This window comes from Panicum virgatum, chromosome 2K (assembly GCF_016808335.1).
Source record: "Panicum virgatum strain AP13 chromosome 2K, P.virgatum_v5, whole genome shotgun sequence".
Taxonomy (NCBI): Eukaryota; Viridiplantae; Streptophyta; class Magnoliopsida; order Poales; family Poaceae; genus Panicum; species Panicum virgatum.
In genome coordinates, this window is record NC_053137.1 from 17828283 (window position 1) to 17850641 (window position 22359).

At 46.6% G+C, this 22359-nt stretch overlaps 2 protein-coding genes across 2 annotated transcripts; one reads left to right on the top strand and one right to left on the bottom strand.

The window, feature by feature from the left end:
• Positions 1-1353: 1353 nt before the first annotated feature.
• Positions 1354-1876, top strand: LOC120695167 (protein GOS9-like). The gene is made up of 2 exons (XM_039978473.1): positions 1354-1530; positions 1634-1876. The coding sequence occupies exons 1-2, from the start codon at positions 1354-1356 to the stop codon at positions 1874-1876; spliced, it is 420 nt and encodes a 139-aa protein (XP_039834407.1).
• A 2342-nt stretch (positions 1877-4218) lies between these two features.
• Positions 4219-21439, bottom strand: LOC120695168 (dehydration-responsive element-binding protein 1A-like). Its single transcript, XM_039978474.1, has 2 exons — positions 21326-21439; positions 4219-4740 (listed from the first exon to the last, which is right to left on the bottom strand). Exons 1-2 carry the CDS (start codon positions 21437-21439, stop codon positions 4219-4221), a joined length of 636 nt encoding a protein of 211 aa, XP_039834408.1.
• Positions 21440-22359: the final 920 nt, after the last annotated feature.

A 22359-nucleotide genomic window follows, 5' to 3' on the forward strand; every position in this document is an offset into this window, starting at 1 on the left:
ATATGGTACATCTTCAGTTTTTACTATATGGGGTACCTGGAAAACCTTTCATTGTAAAAGGGGAGTAAGGCAAGGTGATCATCTTTCACCACTCCTTTTTGTGCTTGCAGCAGACTTCCATCAGACTTTGGTGAACAAAGCCTCAGCGCAAGGTGATCTAAATCTACCAGTTCGAGGTACTTCAGACAGCGCCTTTCCTATTATATAATATGCGGATGATAGGCTCGTCATCATGGCAGGATGTGAGAGGCAACTGGGTATACTAAAGGATATCCTCAACACTTTCAGTTCAGCAACTCGGCTAAAGGTGAATTACAACAAATCCATGATGGTACACCTGAATATGTCTTAGAAAAAATTGGACATTTTGGCTGCCAGTTTCAATTGTGCAAAGGGTACACCTGGTTATCGTTGGGGATTACAAAGCCCAAAGTTGAAGAATTTTTTACCTTTGGTTTCCAAGTGTGAAAGACAAAAAAAAAGACAGCTGCAAGTCACCTCTGGTTTTCTATCTCAGGCAGGGAGGTTACAGATGACAAATGCAGTTTTCACTGCCATACAATTGTTTCATATGGGCACTAATCTTCTCCCAAAAACCATCATCAAACAGATAGACAAGTATAGAAAACACTGTCTATGGAGAGGGTCCAATATTAATGCCAAAATCCCTCCTAAAGCTGCCTGGTCAATAGTTTGTTTGCCCAAAACAGAAGGAGGGCTAGGAGTAATCAATCTGAAAACACATAATGAAACTTTGTTACTCAAGAATCTACACAATTTTTTTAACAAAGTGGATGCACCTTGGGTCAATGTGGTTTGGGAAAAACATTATCAGAATGGCAAGCTACCAAGTTACATAAAAAAGGGATCCTTTTGGTGGCGGGATAATCTTAAACTCTTGGACAGTTATAAAGGAATGGCTTCAGTAAGCTTACAAGATGGCATCTCCTGTTACTTTTGGACCGATCTATGGGGACGACAAGGTAACTCCCACAGTTATCCAGAGCTTTTCTCCTTTGTCAAAAATAAGCTATTAAACCCCTTAGCCCGCTATTTAGAACCATGGTTTGGTGGTGTGATTATTAGTCAAAGACTTATCCTAACAAAATAAATATGGTTTGAAAAATGAAAAGAAGGTTCATTTTACTACTGGTAGTAAATCGGACTTTTAGAAAAATGGAAGGACTATTTCGTTATTATTTCATTGGTAGATATAGTACATGATTATTGTTGTCTCCTGATTATATACAAATCTTTCATTTCATTTGGTTCTTTGTAATTTCTGCAGTTCCCCTCCATGAATGTGGCATTCTGTTGTGCTCAAGTTGCTGATGGGATCGACAAGATCGGGCCATGCGGTGGAGGAGGAGGGGGCACTGCGACGTCATCAAGATCCCCCACTGCCTAGAGAGCATAACAGTCAGGACCGGCTTGATCGTTGACTCCATTCAATGTTCCTACCTAGATCAGGAGGGGACTCTTCACACTACAGATCGATGGGGCGGTCCAGGTGGATTCGAGCATGTTACGGTGATCTATACTTTTCAGACTTTTCACACAACCATGCACAAGTATCTTCTTTATTTTTTTTATCATTTCTGTTGCCACTGATCCTTGTCATCTTTGTTTTCAGATTAAACTGGGAGCTGGTACATCTCTCAAGAGAATGTCAGGAACGTACGCTCCATTTAGTGACGACGAAACAGTCGTCATAACGTCACTTACTTTTGGCACCAGTGATAACGTCAAATATGGACCTTTGGGAGCAGGAGGCGGCGTGACCTTCGATATTCATCTGAACGAGGCTAGCATTGTTGGCTTCTTCGTGCGTGCAGGGTGGTTCATAGATGCAATTGGTGTCTATGTTCGTAGGTAGCCCTAAGATGAAGGAAGAAGCTTGTTTTCTCTGCATTTGTTTTGTGCTGATCTGAATTCTTAACTCGCGAACAAACTCAAAAATTACGCTACATTGCAATGCTCATTCTGCGGCTGGATTTGAGAAACATGTTTTCCACTACTTGAGAGCATTGCACCCACATGTTTGCCACATACTTGCAGCTAAACAAACATGATCCATATCCTCTCTCTCTCTCTCTCTCTCTCTCTCTCTCTCTCTCTCTCTCTCTCTCTCTCTCTCTCTCTCCCTCTGAAAAAAAATAAGTTCTCTATCAGGATAGCCAGATCTGAAGGTTCAGCAGCTGCAACAGGAGGTCAGGTGGATCCGAATTGAGCTATGCTTTTGGGGAGGAGTTAGCAACATCGTAATGGTCCCAGCGTCCCTGTTCCGCTGTTGTCAGAGTATCTACAAGAGCTCTTGTATCTATGAAAAGCTAAAATACTGATATAACTATTATGTAAAACGAAATAGCTTGCGAAAAAAGGATAAAATCCAATCGTTTCTCCAAAATCCAAAAAGGGATGGCTAGCGCTGAGCGCTAGGCAAAGATGCACAGCGGCACCTGTGGATAGAAAACGAGGTAGATAGAATTTCTGTTGGATGTGATTTTTTGTCTTCTTTTTCTTTTTTTTAGCTAACTCACTCAAGATATAAGAGCTCTTGGAGATGCTCTCAGCCACTGACTAATCTAATGTAATCCACCTCATGTTCTTCTGGCTAGAAGCAGTAGCAAGTGATGAAAGTGTGGTTTGATCAGAGCTCAGAAGGTTCCATTCTTTATTGTTTAATAAAGCATCAGACTGTGATCACAGTGCGATTTAATCTTACATAATGATGGTTTTTATTTATAATCTCGGCCAGTGTGAGGCTCTCAATGATTGGAATATTAGGCTTCGATGTCCAGCTTGTGGAGAAAGAAAATCCAAATCTAGTGGTTTTCTTTGACGCCGTCACAAATTCTGCCATGTAACTGAATTCGACGTTACGAAAATGAAGGGAAGAATTTACCGTCAGCTGTGACAATTTGCCATTGGAGGTGTGTCCTCGCACCTTTTTGCCGTGTTCCAAGGACATCTCAAGGTCACAGCTGGTGTGGATACAAGCTTCACTGTGACATCAAAGGATGGTGACGATGAAGAGTTCTCAGAGCTATATACTTTCAAGTGGACAACCTTACTGATACCTCCCACCACTCTGCTCTTGCCGAACTTCATTGGTGTGGTTGCTGATGTTTCAAATGCTATCAGCAAAGGATATGAATCATGGGGCCCTCTGTTCGGGAAGCTCTTGTTTGCATTCAGGGCGATTGTCCATCTGTATCCGTTCCTGAAAGGTTTGGTTGGAAGGCAAAACAGGACACCAAAAATGGTGGCCCGCTTCTTGAGGAGTGTGGTTTGGATTGTAATTAGGCGGTCAGCATATCAGCTCCCCCAGCACCAAATGCCTGAAAAAAAGATTGACAATGTCCCCTCTGTAGATAAAGGCAGCATTACTATTACTTGGGCGCAAAATCCATCAGGTAAGAGCCGAAGAGCAAGGTGTCTGATTCTACGCTGCTCCCGTAGTACAAACTTGGTTCTGAATAACAGCAGGGCTCATGAGCATCTTATCGACTCGGAGTAGCGCCTGCACCCGGAGGATCGAGCATTTGCTTCTCCCGGCGATTCCTCCGGCAGCGCTCGCCGACCCCTCGTCCATCTCCTGCAGCTGCAGTCGCCGGCGGCAGGCTTTCCGGCGCCGTGACCGCTACTTCTTCCTCTTTCCTCTTAGAGCAACTCCAGTAGGCCTACTAAATTTGGGTGAGGAAAAGCCAATTTAAAAGCCCACTTCTAAATTTTACTCATCCAAATGTGAGCCTCCACTCCAGTAGACTAAATAAATTGGGCTTTCATTTTTCTAACTGACAACTAGACCCACCTGTCATTCCCTCATCACCCCCCCACCTCTCCCACTCGCCCGTGCCCTACGCCCCTACCCCGCGCCGCCTGCGCCTCCGCCTCGTCCGGGTCCACCACGGCGCGCAGCCATCCGGCGGTGGCTGCTTTTAATCCGGAGAGGAACCACGGAGAGGACGACGCCGAGTCAGAGGCCATGGCGGAGGTGGCCGATGTGCTGCGCCGCCCCCACCTTGCTCGTCGTGGAGCCCTGCTCTCCGCCCTTCCTTGCCCCCAACAGAGCCCAGGAACGGGATCCCCACCTCGCACCGAAGCTCCCCGACCCGAGCCCGCCGCCCAGGGGTCGCCGGAGTAGCGCCGCCGCCGCCCAGACCCACCGCCGCCCCTTGCTGCTGCCGGCGAGCCCATCTCCGGCCGGCCTCTGACCTAATAGCTCCAGAGAGGCACATCGGCCATGCCCTCATCGTAGTAGACCGCGACGGTGGACGGTGGCTCCATGAGCATCGCCTGCGCCAAGCTCGTGTAGTACAAGTTCGAGCTCAGGTCACCGAACAGGTCCAGTTCGAATGGCGAGTCATCGGCGGCAGGCGAGGACTCCTCCCCGTCGGTCGAGGCCTCGTCTTCGACGCTGCCGGGGGAGGACGGCGTCGACGACGTACGTGGCTGATCGCGCATCCTCCTCCTCCGGAGCGACTCGCGGCGCCGGAACTCCTCCACGGCCTTGGCGACGGGGCGGCGCACCTCGACGAGGCTGGTGTACGAGGCTGGGACCGCGAGCAGCCACGCGGAGTCCGCGAAGTTGAGGCAGACGCCAAGGCCCACGACGCCGAGCGTGGCGGCGTCGTGCGCGCGCGCCGCGGCCTTGGCGGAGTCGAAGGTGCCAAGCCAGAGCTTGCAGCCGCAGTGGCCCGGCACGCGCACCTTGCACACCCACCGCCCGGCATTGCCCTGGCGCCACACGGCGTGGAACACGTCGCGGCGAGGCGGAGGGCGGGGCAGGGCGGGGGCGGCGGCAGCAGGGCGGGGGCGGGGCCGAAGGCGATGGGGAAAGGAAAAAAAAAGAGAAACCGGTGGGCCCACAGTCGACAGCGCAAATAGAGGGCCATCAAATTAGGAGGGGGTTGGGGAGAGAAATTTGGAAGGCCTACTAAAATAACAGCCTATTTGCCCTCTCTGTTGGAGATTGATTTTTGATGTCTACCAACTAAATCTTCATATAGAAGCTCAATTACTCTCCCTGCTGGAGTTGCTCTTACGGCCTTATCCTACACGAGCAATGTTGCGCTGTGCGTATGTTGGGCCGAAACTGATACCTCGGCCCGTTTTGTTGCGCTCAGTTGTGTGCGAGCGCAGGCTGGCAAAAAATATGCCCCAGTTCAATGCTTTTATGAGCCCGCGAGTGACGCGCCGCCGCCCGCCGGCCCACTCGCTGCCGTTTCTGGGGGCCAAGCCGAATTGCTTTCGCAAACGTTTTTTTTTTGACGGGTATTGCTTTCGCAAACGTTGACAGTACCATATCGTGAAGTCTACGGTTGTTAGCTAGCTTGATCACCGGCGGAGATACTATAAAAAAAAGATCACCGGCGGAGGCTAGTGCAAGACATTAGCACTTGGCTTTTTTTCCTTTACATTTTATATGTTTTTTGTATGCCCCCACACGCGCATCGGTACATGCAACGCACGCGGTAGGAGGAGGAGGGCTCGCACCATCAATCAACTAGTGTTTTGCGCGCGCTCATGCAAAGACCAGTGCTTCAAAAGTGGTTACGATAGAAAAGGGGAAATAAGATTTATAGTGTGAGGTTATATTACATCATAGGTTAAAGTCACAGCAACAAAACAGTCATTAGTCGCATGTATTACATAGGGCTTTAAGACCGCAAGTGCTACACTTTAAAGTATTCGTTGTTCGGTAGGCTGAAGTCATGTGGTGCATGTCTTAATTTGATATTGTGCTCCATCGATGGAAGATATACATATGGAAATGAGACCTTGTGTTTTGTTTAACTTATTGTTTATTAGGAAGGATATTGGAAATATATGGTCCACTTACGGTTGCAGCGTGATACTCGTCCGCAGGCGTGCTCTCCCCGTCAGTGGCACGTTCCTAATAGCCGGGGTTCGTGACCCTTTCTTGACCAGAAGAGAAAGCTTCTTCATGTCAAACTCAAACATCAGGTTGGTCACCCGGGTCGAGTTTTTACTTGAATATAATAGTAATTTTGCAATGGAATTAGTAGGTTTCAGTAGAATAAGTATAGTTTTGCATACAGTTACCTATTCAACAATTATATTTCCTTTCTCAAGGCTCGTGGCCGGAATCCGTCAATTTATAAATCCAGTGAACATTGTTTTTCAAAGTATAATCTTTATGGTAGCATGGATAAAGAGAGACAATCTTGTTAGGAAGAAGGTGGATAAAATTTCTCGATTTTTGTGCAACGTGTATGTTACCTAATGAAATCGAAGTGAGGTAGAAAAACATCAAAACAATTCGTGTAAACGAAGCTAAGCAAAGATATGCACAGGAAATAACTAACAAAATATATAATTCTCAGCATAGAACCTAGCACGGAGGAAGACAGAAGTAAGTAATGGTAGTAGGCTATTGGCAGGAGAGGCAAAAAAACGGTTTCAAAGTAACAACGCTCCCTTTAGAATCTATTATCTTATTATTTGATCAACAAATAGAGCCTTCACGTTCCCTCTCAAGACCTAAAAATTCCCACGTTAATCGGAGAAAATAGAAGAAATTAAAATTACCCACCACTGTCATTATGATAAAAAAATCGATCCAAAATACCCCTGTGTCTAACTAAATATAGCCCACCACACCATTATAAAGAAATTAATCTAATCACTGTCATCGGAGGAAACGGCGATAGCGGCTTCCGGGGTGGCCGGGTGGACACGCTCGGCCGGGGCATGCACAGCAGGATGTCATTAACCATGTAATTCTTTCTTGATTGATGATGGAGGTCATGGTAAATTAAGAGAGATGCTAATTGACCCCGTCCACTCTCTCTCTCTTCGTGATGTATAAGAAGGATTAAGAGGACACGAGAAATTGGCCGGCCTCAATTCGGATGCCATGGTGATCGGATTGGTGTTGGATTCTGTTTCCGCTTCAAGGGACGAGCAACATGGCTGGCATTGGTGTCAACGTGTGCGACTGTAATGCCGTGAAAAAGTAAGGTTAAAATTCCTTTAATAAAGGATGTGAGGAATTAGAAATTAAGCACATATGTGTTAGATTTAGTTTTCTAGGATGGTACGTCTCATATCGTATTTGATTGGGGCGGGTGGATCCGTGATGGTGTGGGTACACGCGGGGTGGGTGAGAAAAAAAATATTTTTTTGGCAGAAACACTCTCGAACATGCGATTTAATGGGTATACCTTTTGTCCCACCTCCCTCAAACCTGAAAAGCGAGTCCAGCGTGAGGGGTTATTTGACCAACAAACGGAGTCTCCATATTTGCTCTCAAGACCTAAAAATTCCTACGGAGAAAATAAAAGAAATTAAAATTACCCATCACTGCTATTATGATAAAAATCGACCCAAAATACCTCTGTGTCTGACTTAATATAGCCCACCACGTCATTATAAAGAAATTAATTCAATCACTGTCATTATGATAAAAATTGACCCAAAATATCCCTGTGTCTAACTAAATATAGCCCACCACGTCTAGGAGATTCTTAAAAATTACAATCATGATTTTAAATTCATTTTTTCTACAGATATAAACATTGATAAAAAAATTTAGACAAGCTTTAGAAAATATTTGCACACCATAACACCACGCAGGAAAAGGTAGAAAAGTTGTAACCTCACATTGCACTGAGATATCTTATTATTTGGCCAACCAACAGAGCCTCCACGTTCGATCTTAAGGTCTAAAAATTCTTACGTTAATTGAAAAAAATAAGATAAATTAAAATTACCCACCACTGCCATTACGATAAAAATTAGCCCAAAATACCACAGTGTTTGACTAAATATAGCTCATCATGCCATTATAAAAAAACTAATCCAATACTCCCTCTGTCTCACAATAAGTGTATTTCTTTGACTTGCACACGTCGTGTTTGACTATTCGTCTTATTTAAAAATTTTATGTAAATTATCAAATAAATAATTTATTATTAAAGTATCTTTAGTGTTGTAATAAATCATAACAAAATAGATAATATTTATATTAAATTTTTGAATAAAATGAATGGTCAAACACGATGTGTGCAAGTCAAATAAATGTACTTATTGTGGGACGGAGGAAGTATGTAACATAGTAATAAGACTCCTAACAATTAGCATTGGGTAAGCTAGGAGATTCTTAAAAATTACTATCATAATTTTTAATTCATTTTTTCTACAGGCATAATATTGATAAAAAAATTCCAGACAAACTTTAGAAAAATATTTGCACACCGCAGCATCACGCTGAAAAAAGTAGAAAGTTGTAGCCTCACAGTTTATTGAGAAATACTATCATTTTGGTTGAATAATTGTAATATTATTTTTAGCATACAATCGAAACATGTACAAACAAAGTTAATATGTGTTCTATTTACTAACATTTCAGTCAAAAGTCATGTTGAAATTAATAAATGGCGCTGAAAAACCAGAAACAACATTATGTCAACCATTGTTTATCTCACTCTTAGTCAAATCAGTTGTAGCATATTTGAATTGATTAAATGAGTACCTAAGGCTAAGAGAGTAACAAAATAGGTGCACTAAATTCATATTCCATTGGAAACGATAAGGGGTGAGAAAAGATAAGAAAAAAGGAAAAAGAAAATGAGATAAAGAAATGGCCATAAGCCAGCGCGGATACGGAGTGGACAATGAAGAAATGAATGATTGGGGTGAATAGGATTCACACACTCTATCGATTCTACGAATTAAGCTGGGAATTAGAGAGTAAACCTCTCTTTTTTGTCTCTCCCCTTGAGCAACCAAGATAACAGTAAACAAGAAGCAGCAGCACCAACAGGTGACTACCAGGAAGATGCCAAGAAGTTGCCGCAGATCATTGACTTAGAATTCAAATTAAACAAATAAAAACATTACGCTGCAACATTAACTGTAACACATAAATCTAGAAAAATACCCAAAAAATTTCTTATATAAAAAATAATACTACCTCCAAATGAATAATAATTTGTTTGCCATTGATACGATCCTCAAAACATAACTTTGAGTACTATTAAAAAATTTACACATTAGTAAAACTAAATATTTTTTAATCAACGTATACAACAACAAACTTAGAACTATCTCAAAATGGTATCCAATTCAAACCTAGGAGTATGAAATAAAATCAAATTATTGATCCTCAAAATAGCTTTAATAGATCTTGATTTTTGTCAACAAAAAATTTCTTAAAAAAAGCCAATTATAAAAGTGTAACCTTAAATATACTTACACCTAGCCGCACAAATAATAAATATAAATAATTAAATAATTTAAAATGTAACATTAGAGATGGTACCATCTAACCGCGCAAGAGGAACGCAACGACAATAAAAGGACAAAGGAAGCACCGAAGCTCAGATTGAATGACCAAATGGAGAAGAATAGACTATTAGCTGAAAGTTGTAATGCCCGCATATTATCTGCAACATGCAAAAGACTCGTGTTGTTATTCAATTTTTCGACATGTAGATTTCCGACGTGTCATTTGTGCACAGGAGTTCAAGGTTCGTGGCCCCATTCCCCCACTGTTACCGTACCGCAGCTTGAGCAAGAAATTAAAAGGAAAAACAAGGACCAAATTTGTTTACACTACAAGGAGTTTTTTTTTTGCGAAAAGGAAAAACATCATATTAAAAGAGCCAAGTAATAAGTACAAGTGCTTCCCTTCTTTACGAAAGGGCACCTACATAATTCTAGAATTACACTGAGATCCTTCATCTTCTTCCCTAGGCCTGCGTGCCTCACTACCTTAACTGCCTATGGATGAAGAAAATGGATGAAAACGGACGGAAAAAACTCTTACCCATTTTTGTTGCTGTATTGTTTTCACCGGAAACGAGAGCAGGAGCATGATAGCCGGAAACGGGATGGAGAAACCGAGATATACGAGTATATGGAAAAGAATAAATATGTGCGGAAAATAAATCGGAAATGGATGGAAATGGGAAGCTTGTATCGGGGGGATGATATATTTGAAGGCACAACATACACACGCATAAACACACTACTACATTAGAACAGAATTGTTAAAAAAAAAGTTATAGAACTGAGCATTTATCATTACATGATTTCGTCCGGTTTCCAATGTAACAACTTTTTGACATATTGTTTTTCAAACTCAGCTAACTTGGGTCTAAGTGTTGACTGCCACAGAGTAGGATATTTAATTTGTGACGATTTGTATTTGCACTCTATGACGTTTCCTAGAGTTCCTCACTGAAATCAGGCCCGATTGGACCTCTCGTTGATCCGTGATGAAATATCATAAGCGTCGCAGATCTTGTCCTATGTGTGACATTATTTCTTATGAAGATCACTCAAAATTCGTCATATATATTAAATGGTTTGTTGTAGTACTGTTAATAAGGGGGCGCACAAGGAAGTAGGGAACTCGAGCGGCCTACTTTGGGGCCTAATTAAAGACGGATAGGGAATATCAAATGGTATTAATTGCTCAAAGAGCGATAGAATAATGATGGCCCGATTCTGATTAATATCGCGAATACTAACGAGATAGATTCAAAGCCATAGAAATTGTAGCAGCATGAATTCAATTAACCCAATTTCATAGGATGGTGTCATATATAATAAACTACCTCACGAAGCACCTAATCAAGCAATTGATGACTACTCAACCAAACACTACTAGGTAGTGAGGCCAAGATGGCTCGTGGACTCATGGGTGTGGTAGCTAGGTAGCGGTGGTGAGGCAGTTGGCATTTTTGAGGGACCGAAACTGGCGACCAGAGGGGGTGAATGGGAGTCGATCAAAATTTCTTTGAAATTTGAAACGTCAGGCTATGTTTCAAAATCACCGCAAGCCCTCGAACTTAGATCAGCGAGAATAGATATGGACAAGCTATCTCGAAACAGAAGACCCAGGTCGCAGCACGGAAGCAAAGGCGAGAGAAACTTCTCAAACCGCAGCGCAGCACACACAGACCGGTCTGACCGGTCGGGCAATTCAAACCTAGACTGACCGGTCTTGCCCACCAGTCTAACCGGTGTCGTCCAGAAAACCAGCAAACAAACCTTCAAACCACGAATCTCAAGCTAACGAAGTCCAAATACAACCAAACTTGGAGGAATACTTCGTAACTACCCCGTGAACATATCCCCAAAAGATCTCATCCAAAAGATTCACGGATCAAGAGAAATCGAGGAAAGATCAAAGAGAATTGGGATTTTCTCAAGAACACAAAATCGCCAATTCGTGAGAACCCATGATTCCAGGGGGTTTGGCACTAGGCTATATGCATAGGAATTGTTCCAAAGAGTTCATCAAACCACGAAATCAAGGGTTAGTCTCCTCCAAACAAGAAACACACCAAAAGAGGAGAATTGAACCCACAACGCAAGAGAGAAGGGGAGGACGAGATGCTCAGCACACACAAGTGAATCTCACACAAATTTCATCCATTAATCTCAGAGAAAATCTCCTATACAAAGACTAGAGCCATCCGCCCATCATCCACCCTCTAGATTGGAGAGAAAAGCTATAATCTAAACTCTCTTTGCGTTGGAGACCTTGGCCCTAACCTGAGCAAGGGGAAGGGGGAAGGAAAAAACCGAAAAGGATTCAAGAGACTCGAAGCCCTCCGCCTGGAGAAGGGGGGGCTTTTATACCCGGCTGCTGCGGCCAGACCGGTCAGACCGGTCGGGTCTGCAGCAGCCCGCTGTACAGACTCGATCGACGGCGGAGCTCCTTTCTTCGACTCGAAGTCTTTGATGCGATGCCGCCACATCGATGAAGTACCACTCCGCGGTTTTGGAGGGTCCGCGAAACCCGGGTAGGTGGCCGGTTTTGAGAAAACCGCAAAAACTCCACGCGCGGGAAGATTCCCGCCTCCACGCCGTGGCCCTAGACGCCGTTCCCGCCTCGGCCTTCTGATGGCCCTAGACGCCGCCCGACGCCCGTCACCTCCTCACCAGCAGCGAGGCCCTAGTCGCCGTCGACGCCCATCACCTCCGTCAGTCCCGAGACCGACGCCCGTGCCTCCACGACTTGGCGTCTTCAACCGCCGTCCGTCTTCTTGGTTTTGTGGCGCAAACCAAGAAACCCGCCTTCCGTCGCCGCTTGCGCCCTCGATCCAGGAGTGGACGCCACAGCTTCCGCCCGGTTCGAGCTCCGGTCCCGGCTGCCCTTCACCGCCGTCCACCGCACGGTCCATCGGCCACAGCACCTCCACGGCAGCTCCCCGTCGACACTCGACGCCCGTGTACCTGCAATCCAAAGACCAAGCGCACGATCACACCGCACGGTTGACAATTCACTCATCACAGGCAGGATAGAGTACTCACATTCCTCAATCTCCCCCTTGATGAGTGCATTGTCAACACACCACAAACGAACCAAGAGAAGTGAAACCAGAGAAGAACAAAGAAGCACGAAAGAGAAGAACTCAAGCAAGTGACGAAAAGCTCAGAAAAGGCAAGAACAATCACTTACTCAAGCAAAATCGATCCCCTAAGACAAGGGCAATGGCTTGACGCAATCGATCAAAAGCCAAAACATGACTCCTCAAAGACAGAGGTAACGCTCGACGCAGTCATGCTGAAAGTGGAGAGAAAACTAGGAGCCAACCAAAGCAGAAACTCCCAAACCAAAGTTTTTCCCTCTCACAGGTGCAACTCTCCCAAAATGATGCACTCTCAAAGCCCTGTGCACAACAAGTTTTTCAAAAATCAAACAGGTCTCCCCCTTGTTCGATCACTTCTCCTAAAATTATCCCCCTTGTTGGCACATGCACACATCAAGCCTAAAAAGACCTAAAACTCCCTCTGAAGCTGAGACTCCCCCTGAACAGATGCTATGCAATGAATGCAATGCAGGAGGTGTAAGTGAAAGCATTCAGGGATACAAAGATATGAACGACATCTAGTCACAAGCACGTGTGCATCCATAAACAAGACCTGTATCTAGCTCAACAGGGTATATCAAATCAGTCTAGAGCTAGGCAAGATCAGTTTAGGAGAAATAAAAGCATCACCCATGATCTAGCTCTAACAAGTAGGGAATGGAAAGCAGTGCTAATCATAATCATATATGTGATCAAAACTCAGCCAAAACAAGTTGCCATCATTCATTTTTCAATCAAATTTATAGCAATCAATTCTTAATGTCAGGGGTTGAAAGCTTGTCATGCTTTACTTAGCAACGAGGCCAAGCCTATGTCAAAGACAATCAGAAGCTTAAGGCACTCGTTGCAGTCATGCACAGCCTTGCCCGGGTTCTCAAAAGTGCAAAGTGAGCCGTCCCGAAAGCTCGATCAGTGCGACAAGCAATCCCACCTGGATCTTTTCAATCCATTTCAAGAACAGTTCAAGCAATTTTATCAAATTTAGATCATTTCAAGTAAGAATTGCTGAATGAAAGGCTACACTAGCATGAATAAGATAGCGAAGCATATCAACACGCCCTAACATGCTAGTAGCCAAGACAGGGTGATCATGTTTTCAGATTTTCAAATCAAAATAGCTTAACTCAGATGATGTCATATACACAGTGGAGCAAGCTATACATGATCAAATTTATCAACTCACACTAGCAGGTACTAGAAGATCATAGCAATGTATACAAGAATGCTAGTGCAAGTGAGACAATACAAAATGCAAATATGTACAATGCATATGCACAATGCAACTACTAAAACTAGAAACCAAAGAGAAGGACAAGTAAAACCTACAAAGCTAACCAAAAAAAGTCATCGATCAAAAGGGGTAACAAACCCCAAGCTCCCCTTGCAAGCGAGCAAAGGTGTCCTGCTCTAACGGTTTGGTGAGGATATCTGCGGTTTGCCTCTCTGAAGGGACATGGATCAGGTCTATGTGTCCTCTCTCATGGTTGTCTCGCAGGAAATGGAATCGAATGTCTATGTGCTTGGTTCTGGAGTGTAGGACAGGGTTCTTTGCAATGCTAATGGCTGACATGTTGTCTACAAAGATGGGAACCCTACCGAAACTCAAGCCATAATCCTGCAAGGTTTGTTTCATCCAAAGTATCTGGGAGCAGCAGCTAGCAGCGGCAACATACTCAGCTTCAGTAGAAGAAAACGCTACGCTAGCCTTCTTGCGAGAGGACCAAGACACCAAAGATGTACCGAGAAATTGACAAGTGCCGGAAGTCGACTTGCGATCCAACCGACACCCACCGAAATCGGCATCAGAAAAGCCCACCAAGACCAGAGAAGAATCCGCAGAATACCAAAGACCAAATTCAGGGGTGAATTTCAAATACCTGAAGATGTGTTTCACCACTTGCCTGTGGGAGGTGCGCGGCGAAGCCTGATACCGCTCGCAGAGGCAGACACCGAACTGGATGTTCGGTCGCATCGCCGTCAGGTACATGAGAGAGCCGATCATGCTCCTATACTCCTTCTGGTCCACCGCCTCGCCGTCCAAGTCCTCATCAAGCGCCGTAGATGTGCTGATCAGAGTCGGCTGAGGAGATAAGTCACTCATGTCGAACTTCCGCAGCAAGTCTCTAGTGTACTTGGCTTGATGGACAAAAGTGCCCTGAGGAGTTTGCTTGATCTGCAGCCCGAGGAAGAACTGCAACTCACCCATCATGCTCATCTCGAACTCCCTGGACATCTTGGACCTGGTGACTCGCTCGTTGAGATCACCTATCATCTGTTGAGGTGGATGACGACACTGAATATGTCGAGGTGCTTCCCGCGTCGAAGTCGCCTCCTCCTCAACCAAGTCAGGTGTCTCCTCAGGTGCAGCTGGTGAAGCCTGAGTCACCTCCTCGATCAGCCCCCGTGAAGTAGACGTAGTCGGATCGGGGCCGTCATCATCGTCCGAGCTCGTGGCGGAGGCAACTGGGTCCACAACATTTGTGGTAGCCTCAGCCTCGCCCTCCGCAGCTTCTTCCTCCTCAACTTCAAAGATGGAGGTGCCGAGCTCATCATCTCCTGCAACTTCAAAGACAGACGAATTGTACGGTGCAGTCTTGTCGAAAGTGACTTCACAAGTCTCTCTGACGATGTTAGTATCAATAATCAGCACACGGTACGCTCTAGAGTGAGAAGCATAACTGAGAAAAATGCCGTCAGACGAGCGAGACTCAAATTTATCAAGATTTCCATCTTTCAGCACAAAGCACCGGCAACCGAAAACTCTGAGATGGTCAACACGGGGCTGGCGTCCAAACCGCAACTCATAAGAAGTCCTGTGCATGAAAGCACGCAAGAAAATGCGGTTGGACACGTAACAAGCGATGTTAACCGCCTCAGCCCAGTATTTGCGAGGAGTCCTATGCTCATCGAGCATCGTCCTCGCCATCTCAACCAGCGTCCGATTCTTTCTCTCTACAACTCCATTCTGCTGTGGAGTGTAAGGAGAAGAATACTGGTGTTCAGGTCCTTGATCACTGCAAAAGGCGTCAAAACGAGCGTTTTTGAATTCTGAGCCATTATCACTGCGAATCGCTCTCATGGCCTGTGGTAGCTCGTTTTTCAACCTCAAGATCAAGTCTCGAACAAACACGAAAGCCTCATCCTTGGTTCTCATGAAAAAGACCCAAGAATAGCGAGAAAAATCGTCCACGATCACAAGAACGTACCACTTCCCACCAACAGACATCACCTAGAAGGTCCAACTGTGTCCATGTGTAGCAACTCTCCATGGTTAGCGGTCAACACCTGATTAACAGGTGGATATGAAGTAGCAATCATCTTCCCGTGGCGACAAGGATGGCAAACAAGGTCCTTTTCAAACTTCAATTTGGGCAATCCTCGGATTAGGCCAAGTGAGCTAAGTTTCGACAACAAATCAAAGCTCAAATGTCCAAGTCTCCTATGCCACTTCCACAAATCAGAAGAAGGACCAGCCAACAAGCAACGAGAAGGGCCAAGAGGGGTTCCAGAGAAGTCAACTAAGAAAACCCGATCGCGAGGTATAATCCGGCAAACCAAATCTCCACTGGAATCCAAAACACGCGAACAGCCCTCCTTGAAACAAACCTCAAACCCCTCATCAAAAAGTTGCGAAACAGAGAGCAAATTAAAGCCAAGATTCGAAACCAAAGCAACTTCTCTCAGGGTAAAACGATCAGAAACACGAACAGCACCAAGTCCACATACCTTTCCTCTTCCATTATCCCCGAACACAATGTACTCCTTTGAGCGCATCGGGGTGAGGCTGGAGAACCATCTGTCATTCCCGGTCATATGGCGCGAACAACCGGAGTCCATGATCCACCTGTTCTCCAAGCCTCCGACCTGCACATCATTAGTGAGACAAAGGGTGAGCAAATGTCTCAACACTGGCGTTAGCAAAGTGAGAAGCAAACCAGTGTCGAGCCATTTGCTCTACAGAAGGATAGCAAAATCAGGCAAAGCGTATCCCCCATCCCGTCTACCGCGTGACTAACGAACACCACCGCGAGGAAAGCATGGAGCCTCAAAACCTCCTCCAAAGCCTCGGTCCCGTGGTCCATAGCCGTACTGAAAACGACCAGGAGCACGACCGGCAAAGCGACCACCTGCTGGAGCACGGTAACCACCACCGTCTCCCTGACCTCCACCCACACGGCGCGCCCTAGCATCTTGCCTACCACCACGCTGAGAAGGACCATGCACCCGAGCAGAGTACATGTCCACATTCCGTCTCTCCTGCTCTCGCCTCACAGTCCGCTTCCTCCTGAAGCAAAACTCCTCCAGGTGACCTTCCCTGTCACAAAACTCGCAGTGGTATCTCACCTCACGCTTGGGAGGTGGAGGCCTAGCCTGCGGATGGGGAGGAGCAGTCCCCTTCTTCTGGGCAACCTGGGCTGCAGCAACAGGGAGCGTGTCGAGGGAATTCCTCAGCTCATTGGGCTTTGGAACCCAAACCTGCTTCTGCGGAGGTGCTTTCGGTGGTTCTTTAAGCACACCATCCGCAGGGTCAACAAGCGTAGGCTGCGTGCTCGTGCTAGCAGTGTTTCCAGCAGCCTTGCCAATCTTACCATACAACCTGTCAAAGTCTGACTTTGTGTATGAGTAACCCACCCCAAACCCATCACCACGCTTGAACTGCTTAATCATCATGCCCAACTGCGGCTCACTGCTAGAAACCCAACTCAGAATCGCCCTAAGATAGGTATTCTCATTTTCTAAGTTGGTTTTCTCTACCGCAAGACTATCTAGATCAGCAATCAAACCAGGGCAAACAGAGCAGTCAATATGTGGGCTAGACTCTATGACCTTAGTCTTCCCAAAAGACTTGATCAAAGCGTTCTTCTCATCTAGCTCCGACCTAAGCGTGGGACAAAGCTTACAAGCACCAAGCAAAACTGACCTAGACTTCATCTCCTCTAGCTCGCACACAGTAGTAGCAAACTTGGACTGCAACGAAGCTAGATCGGACTTAAAGATAGGACACTCATCACATTCAAGCACATCGCTAACAATAGGAGCATCCTTAACCAGTTCTAGTTCATGCTTGGCCTTAGCGAGCTCATGAGACACGTCAGAAAGCGAAGTCTTAGCAACATCTAAGTTCGCGACGTTCTCATCATGCTGGGCACGGAGAGCAATAAGATCATTCATGTGAGATATGCAGCCAGCGCACTCATCCTCACTAGATTTCTCCCTAGCACAAGCCAGCTCAGCCCTAAGCTTTCTACGCTCTCTACCTGTTTCCTTAAGTAGCCTTCTCTGGTTGTCGAGAGCGACGTACAACTCCCTAACCTCTGTATCTTGCAGGTCGATCATGGAGTTTACCTCTGAATCACTCTCGGATCCAGGAGAAGAGTCGGTGTGCGTCGGTGTAGCATGTCCACCTAAAGACGCTCGTGCACCATCGGCTTCGCTCGTCATGGTGCAGAAACTCTTGTGCCGACCGGCCGCCAAGCAAAGACCGATGAAGCCGGTGGCTTCCTTGTCCCGCTTCTTCTTCTTCTTGTCATCGTCGTCGGAAGTGGGTGAAGAAGAGCGGTCGGTGTCGGAGCTCTTGTCGAGGTCGCTGAGCTGCGCCAGGAAGGCCTTCTCCCGCTTCTTGGCCTTGTACTGGAAGCGCTTCTTGAGCGACTCCTTGTCGAAGCGCCCTCCCCGATCATGACTACGGTGCTTGTGGCGCCGATACTCCTTGTTGGAGCCTCCCTCGTCGCGGTGGCGGTGGCGGTAGTAGTCGAAGTGGTTGTTCTGGCCACCGCCGGACTTCTTGGGGCAATCGGCGATGAAGTGGTTCAAATCGCTGCAGTTGTAGCACCCGGGGTTCTTCTTCCCCTGCCTGTTGTGGTAGACGCGCTGGAACTTGCTGATGAGGAGGCACAAGTCGTCGTCGCCCAGCGTCTCCAGCTGTTCATCTGAAACAGAAGGCAAAGAGGTAAGAGAAAAGCCAAGAGCAGAGTTAGCGTTAGAGCTCGATCCACCTGGTCCAGTCACAAGAGCGATGCTCTTGGAAGGAGGGGCACCATTGAGCTTGGCTCGTGTCTGGTTATCCACCTCTATGGCCTTGAGCTTGCTGAAAAGCTCGTTCACCGTCAGAGTCTCATAGCCAGCAGACTCAATGATGGTGTTCACCTTGAGATCCCACACAGAGCGGTCAAGTGCGTAGAGCAACTTGAGAGCCTTCTCGTGCTCTGTGTACTCAAGGGCATTATCAGATCTGTTCGCATTAACTTTGTTCACAATCGACTGAAAACGACTGAACATCAAGTCAATGCTCTCACCCGGCTCCTGTGTGAAGTTCTCGTACTCACGCCGGTGAGTCTCGAACAGTCTAGCCTTTACCTGAGGTGTGCCCTCGTGGTAGTTCTCAAGGCACGTCCAAATCTTGTGGGCTTCCTGAAAACCCTGGACGTATGAGAACTCTGTACGAGAAACGCCAGCGAACAAGACATTGACAGCCTTGGCGTTAGCCTCGTGCTCAGTCACTTGAAGAGGAGTGACCCGAGCGACAAGCACCACGTAAGCCTGATTCTTGGTAATATCCCAGACCTCGGCTCCCACGCTCTGCAAGAATGCTCTCATACGAACCTTCTAGTAGGCATAGTCCTCGTCGGAAAACACCGGGGTCTTCCCAAGACTTGCCATGGTCGCCAAGTGGTTTTTGAACCGGTTAAGGTACTGAAAACCTCAACCAAGCTCTGATACCAATTGAGGGACCAAAACTGTCGACCAGAAGTGGGGTGAATGGGAGCCGATCAAAATTTCTTTGAAATTTGAAACGTCGGCCTATGTCCTAAAATCACCGCAAGCCTTCAAACATAGGTCAGCGAGAATAGCTATGGACAAGCTATCTCGAAGCAGAAGACCCAGATCGCAGCGCAGAAGCAAAGGCGAGAGAAACTTCTCAAACCGCAGCGCAGCACACACAGACCGGTCTGACCGGTGCACTAGACCGGTCTGACCGGTCGGACAGTTCAAACCCAGACTGACCGGTCTTGCCCACCGGTCTGACCGGTGTCGTCCAGAAAACCCACAAACAAACCTTCAGACCACGAATCTCAAGCTAACAAAGTCCAAATCCAACCAAACTTGGAGGAAAGCTTCGTAACTACCCCGTGAACATATCCCCAAAAGATCTCATCCAAAAGATTCACGGATCAAGAGAAATCGAGGAAAGATCAAAGAGGATTGGGGTTTTCTCAAGAACACAAAATCGCCAATTCGTGAGAACCCATGATTCCAGGGGGTTTGGAACTAGGCTATATGCATAGAAATCGTTTCAAAGAGTTCATCAAACCACGAAATCAAGGGTTGATCTCCTCCAAATAAGAAACACACCAAAAGAGGAGAATTGAACCCAAAACGCAAGAGAGAAGGGGAAGACGAGATGCTCAGCACACACAAGTGAATCTCACACAAATTTCATCTATTAATCTCAGAGGAATTCACCTATACAAAGGCTAGAGCCATCCACCCATCATCCACCCTCTAGATTGGAGAGAAAAGCTATAATCTAAACTCTCTTTGCGTTGGAGACCTTGACCCTAACCTGAGCAGGGGGAAGGGGGAAGAAAAAAATCGAAAAGGACTCAAGAGACTCGAAGCCCTCCACCTGGAGAAGGGGGGGGCTTTTATACCCGGCTACTGCGGCCAGACCGGTCAGACCGGTCCAGGGGACCGGTCGGGTCTACAGCAGCCCGTTGTACAGACTCGATCGACGGCGGAGCTCCTTTCTTCGACTCGAAGTCTTTGATGCGATGCCGCCACATCGACGAAGTACCGGTCCGCGGTTTTGGAGGGTCCGCGAAACCCGGGTAGGTGGCCGGTTTTGAGAAAACCACCAAAACTCCACGCGCGGGAAGATTCCCGCCTCCACGCTGTGGCCCTAGACGTCGTTCCCGCGTCGGCCTTTTGACGGCCCTAGACGCCGCCCGACGCCCGTCACCTCCTCACTCGCAGCGAGGCCCTAGACGCCGTCGACGCCCGTCACCTCCGTCAGTCCCGAGACCGACGCCCGTGCATCCACGACTTGGCGTCTTCAACCACCGTCTGTCTTCTTGGTTTTGTGGCGCAAACCAAGAAACCCGTCTTCCGTCGCCGCTTGCGCCCTCGATCCAGGAGTGGACGCCACAGCTTCCGCCCGGTCCGAGCTGCGGTCCCGGCTGCCCTTCACCGCCGTCCACCGCACGGTCCATCGGCCACAGCACCTCCACGGTAGCTCCCCGTCGACACTCGACGCCCGTGTACCTGTAATCCAAAGACCAAGCGCACGATCACACCGCACGGTTGACAATTCACTCATCACAGGCAGGATAGAGTACTCACATTCCTCAATTTCTGGCTACTGCAGAGAGAATTTCTGGGTCCAAATAAATAAGAAATCGTGAGCTTCCCTTCCACTATGGTTATAAAGTGGACGGTTTCACATATAAAGGTAAACAATTGAAGTTGACTTTTATCTTGTGATATACATAGCCAAGTGGTTTCCATCGACGTCGCTGCACACGCTTGCAAAGAGAATTTCTGAGCCTCAAATATCTAAAGTATAGTACTCTTCTAACAAAAACCAACATTTTTTATTGCTCATGAAGAACCGGTCCATTCAGTTTCTCAGTCTGGATAAGATGTTGTTAAACTCGGCACACAATTTCTGCATTAGGATTCGGTGAGAAGTTATATAGATAACGTATCTTCCCACATCACATTACATTATGCCGTACAGTTTCCACCCTTGACCGTTAACCTTTTAGATTTGTAACAAAAACTGAGATCATTCTTCATTTAAAAATCATCATATATTATCATTATATTCCCTCTTAGTTAGGGTCTGCGGTAATGATTCCTCATAGTTACCGACTGCTTATTGTCATCCTTCCTACTACTATTCCTTCCTATATAATCCAACTTCCATGTCCCTCGCAGCCACCTTATTAGAAACGCAAGAGGAAATTAAGCACATCAGGATGGATGCCGCTGATGATGATGAACTCCTGGAGGCGCTGGCCATCATGTTCACAGTGATCACTTTTGGGCTTTTGGTCATCACGGCAGTTTTCAGAACCCCGCGCCATATCTCGGCTCTTCCGAGCGTTTTTGCGGCATTTGGGGCATGGGGTTTGATCCGGGTGAAGATGCTGAACTTCTGGCTCCAGCGCACGGGCCGCTTCGACCAAATGTTTTCTCTGACGCAAATACACCTGTTCGAGGTTGCATCGTTTCTGATGCTGCTTCTGATACTGCTGTTTTCTATCAGACCTGATCACCGACCAAACTATTGGCAAGGTGCGTATGATATCCATGAATCATTCCTTTCCTCAGTGTCAAGCATGTTCCATGTATGAATGATCGCACTGAACTGAACACTGTGTCGTGGTATTGATTGCAAGGTGCGTACTGGTCGGTGACGGCGCCCGAATGGTTTCGCCACCTCGCAAGTTCATCTGTGCTGCTATTCGTGGCCGGACTGGCCATCACGGGATACGGCATGGCCGCATGGGCATGTTCTTCGCCGGGGCCGCGCCGACTGTCTTCTTCCATGGTGGTGGCTCGGGTGTCCACTTCATTGCCCTTGGCTTGGTAGTGGTCGTCGCCGGCGTCTGGTTACTCCGTGGCCGCGCGGGGCACCTGGCTCTGGCTGGTGTTGCTCTCATCGTTTACATTTTGATGCTCCTGGGTGCCACCTATGCTGCAGGCGACTGGTAGTAGTGAATAGTGATTCCCAGTACGTGGTGATCACTTTTCACAGCAAATGTACGTCGTCCAAATTTATGGTTGCAGGTCCGCATGCATGCTCACAATTGTTTCATCTGAACTTCAGTAGTTATCAATATACTGTACAGTTAGAGCTTTATCAAAAGAATTTAATCCCATTTGATCCGATGATTACGCCCTGTATGACTCCTATACTGTGTTAGAAATTGAGTTATGATGGTGATAGAATACTGTATGACTCTATTTTGGCTGGACTGCTGGCTGATTGACAAACCACTGT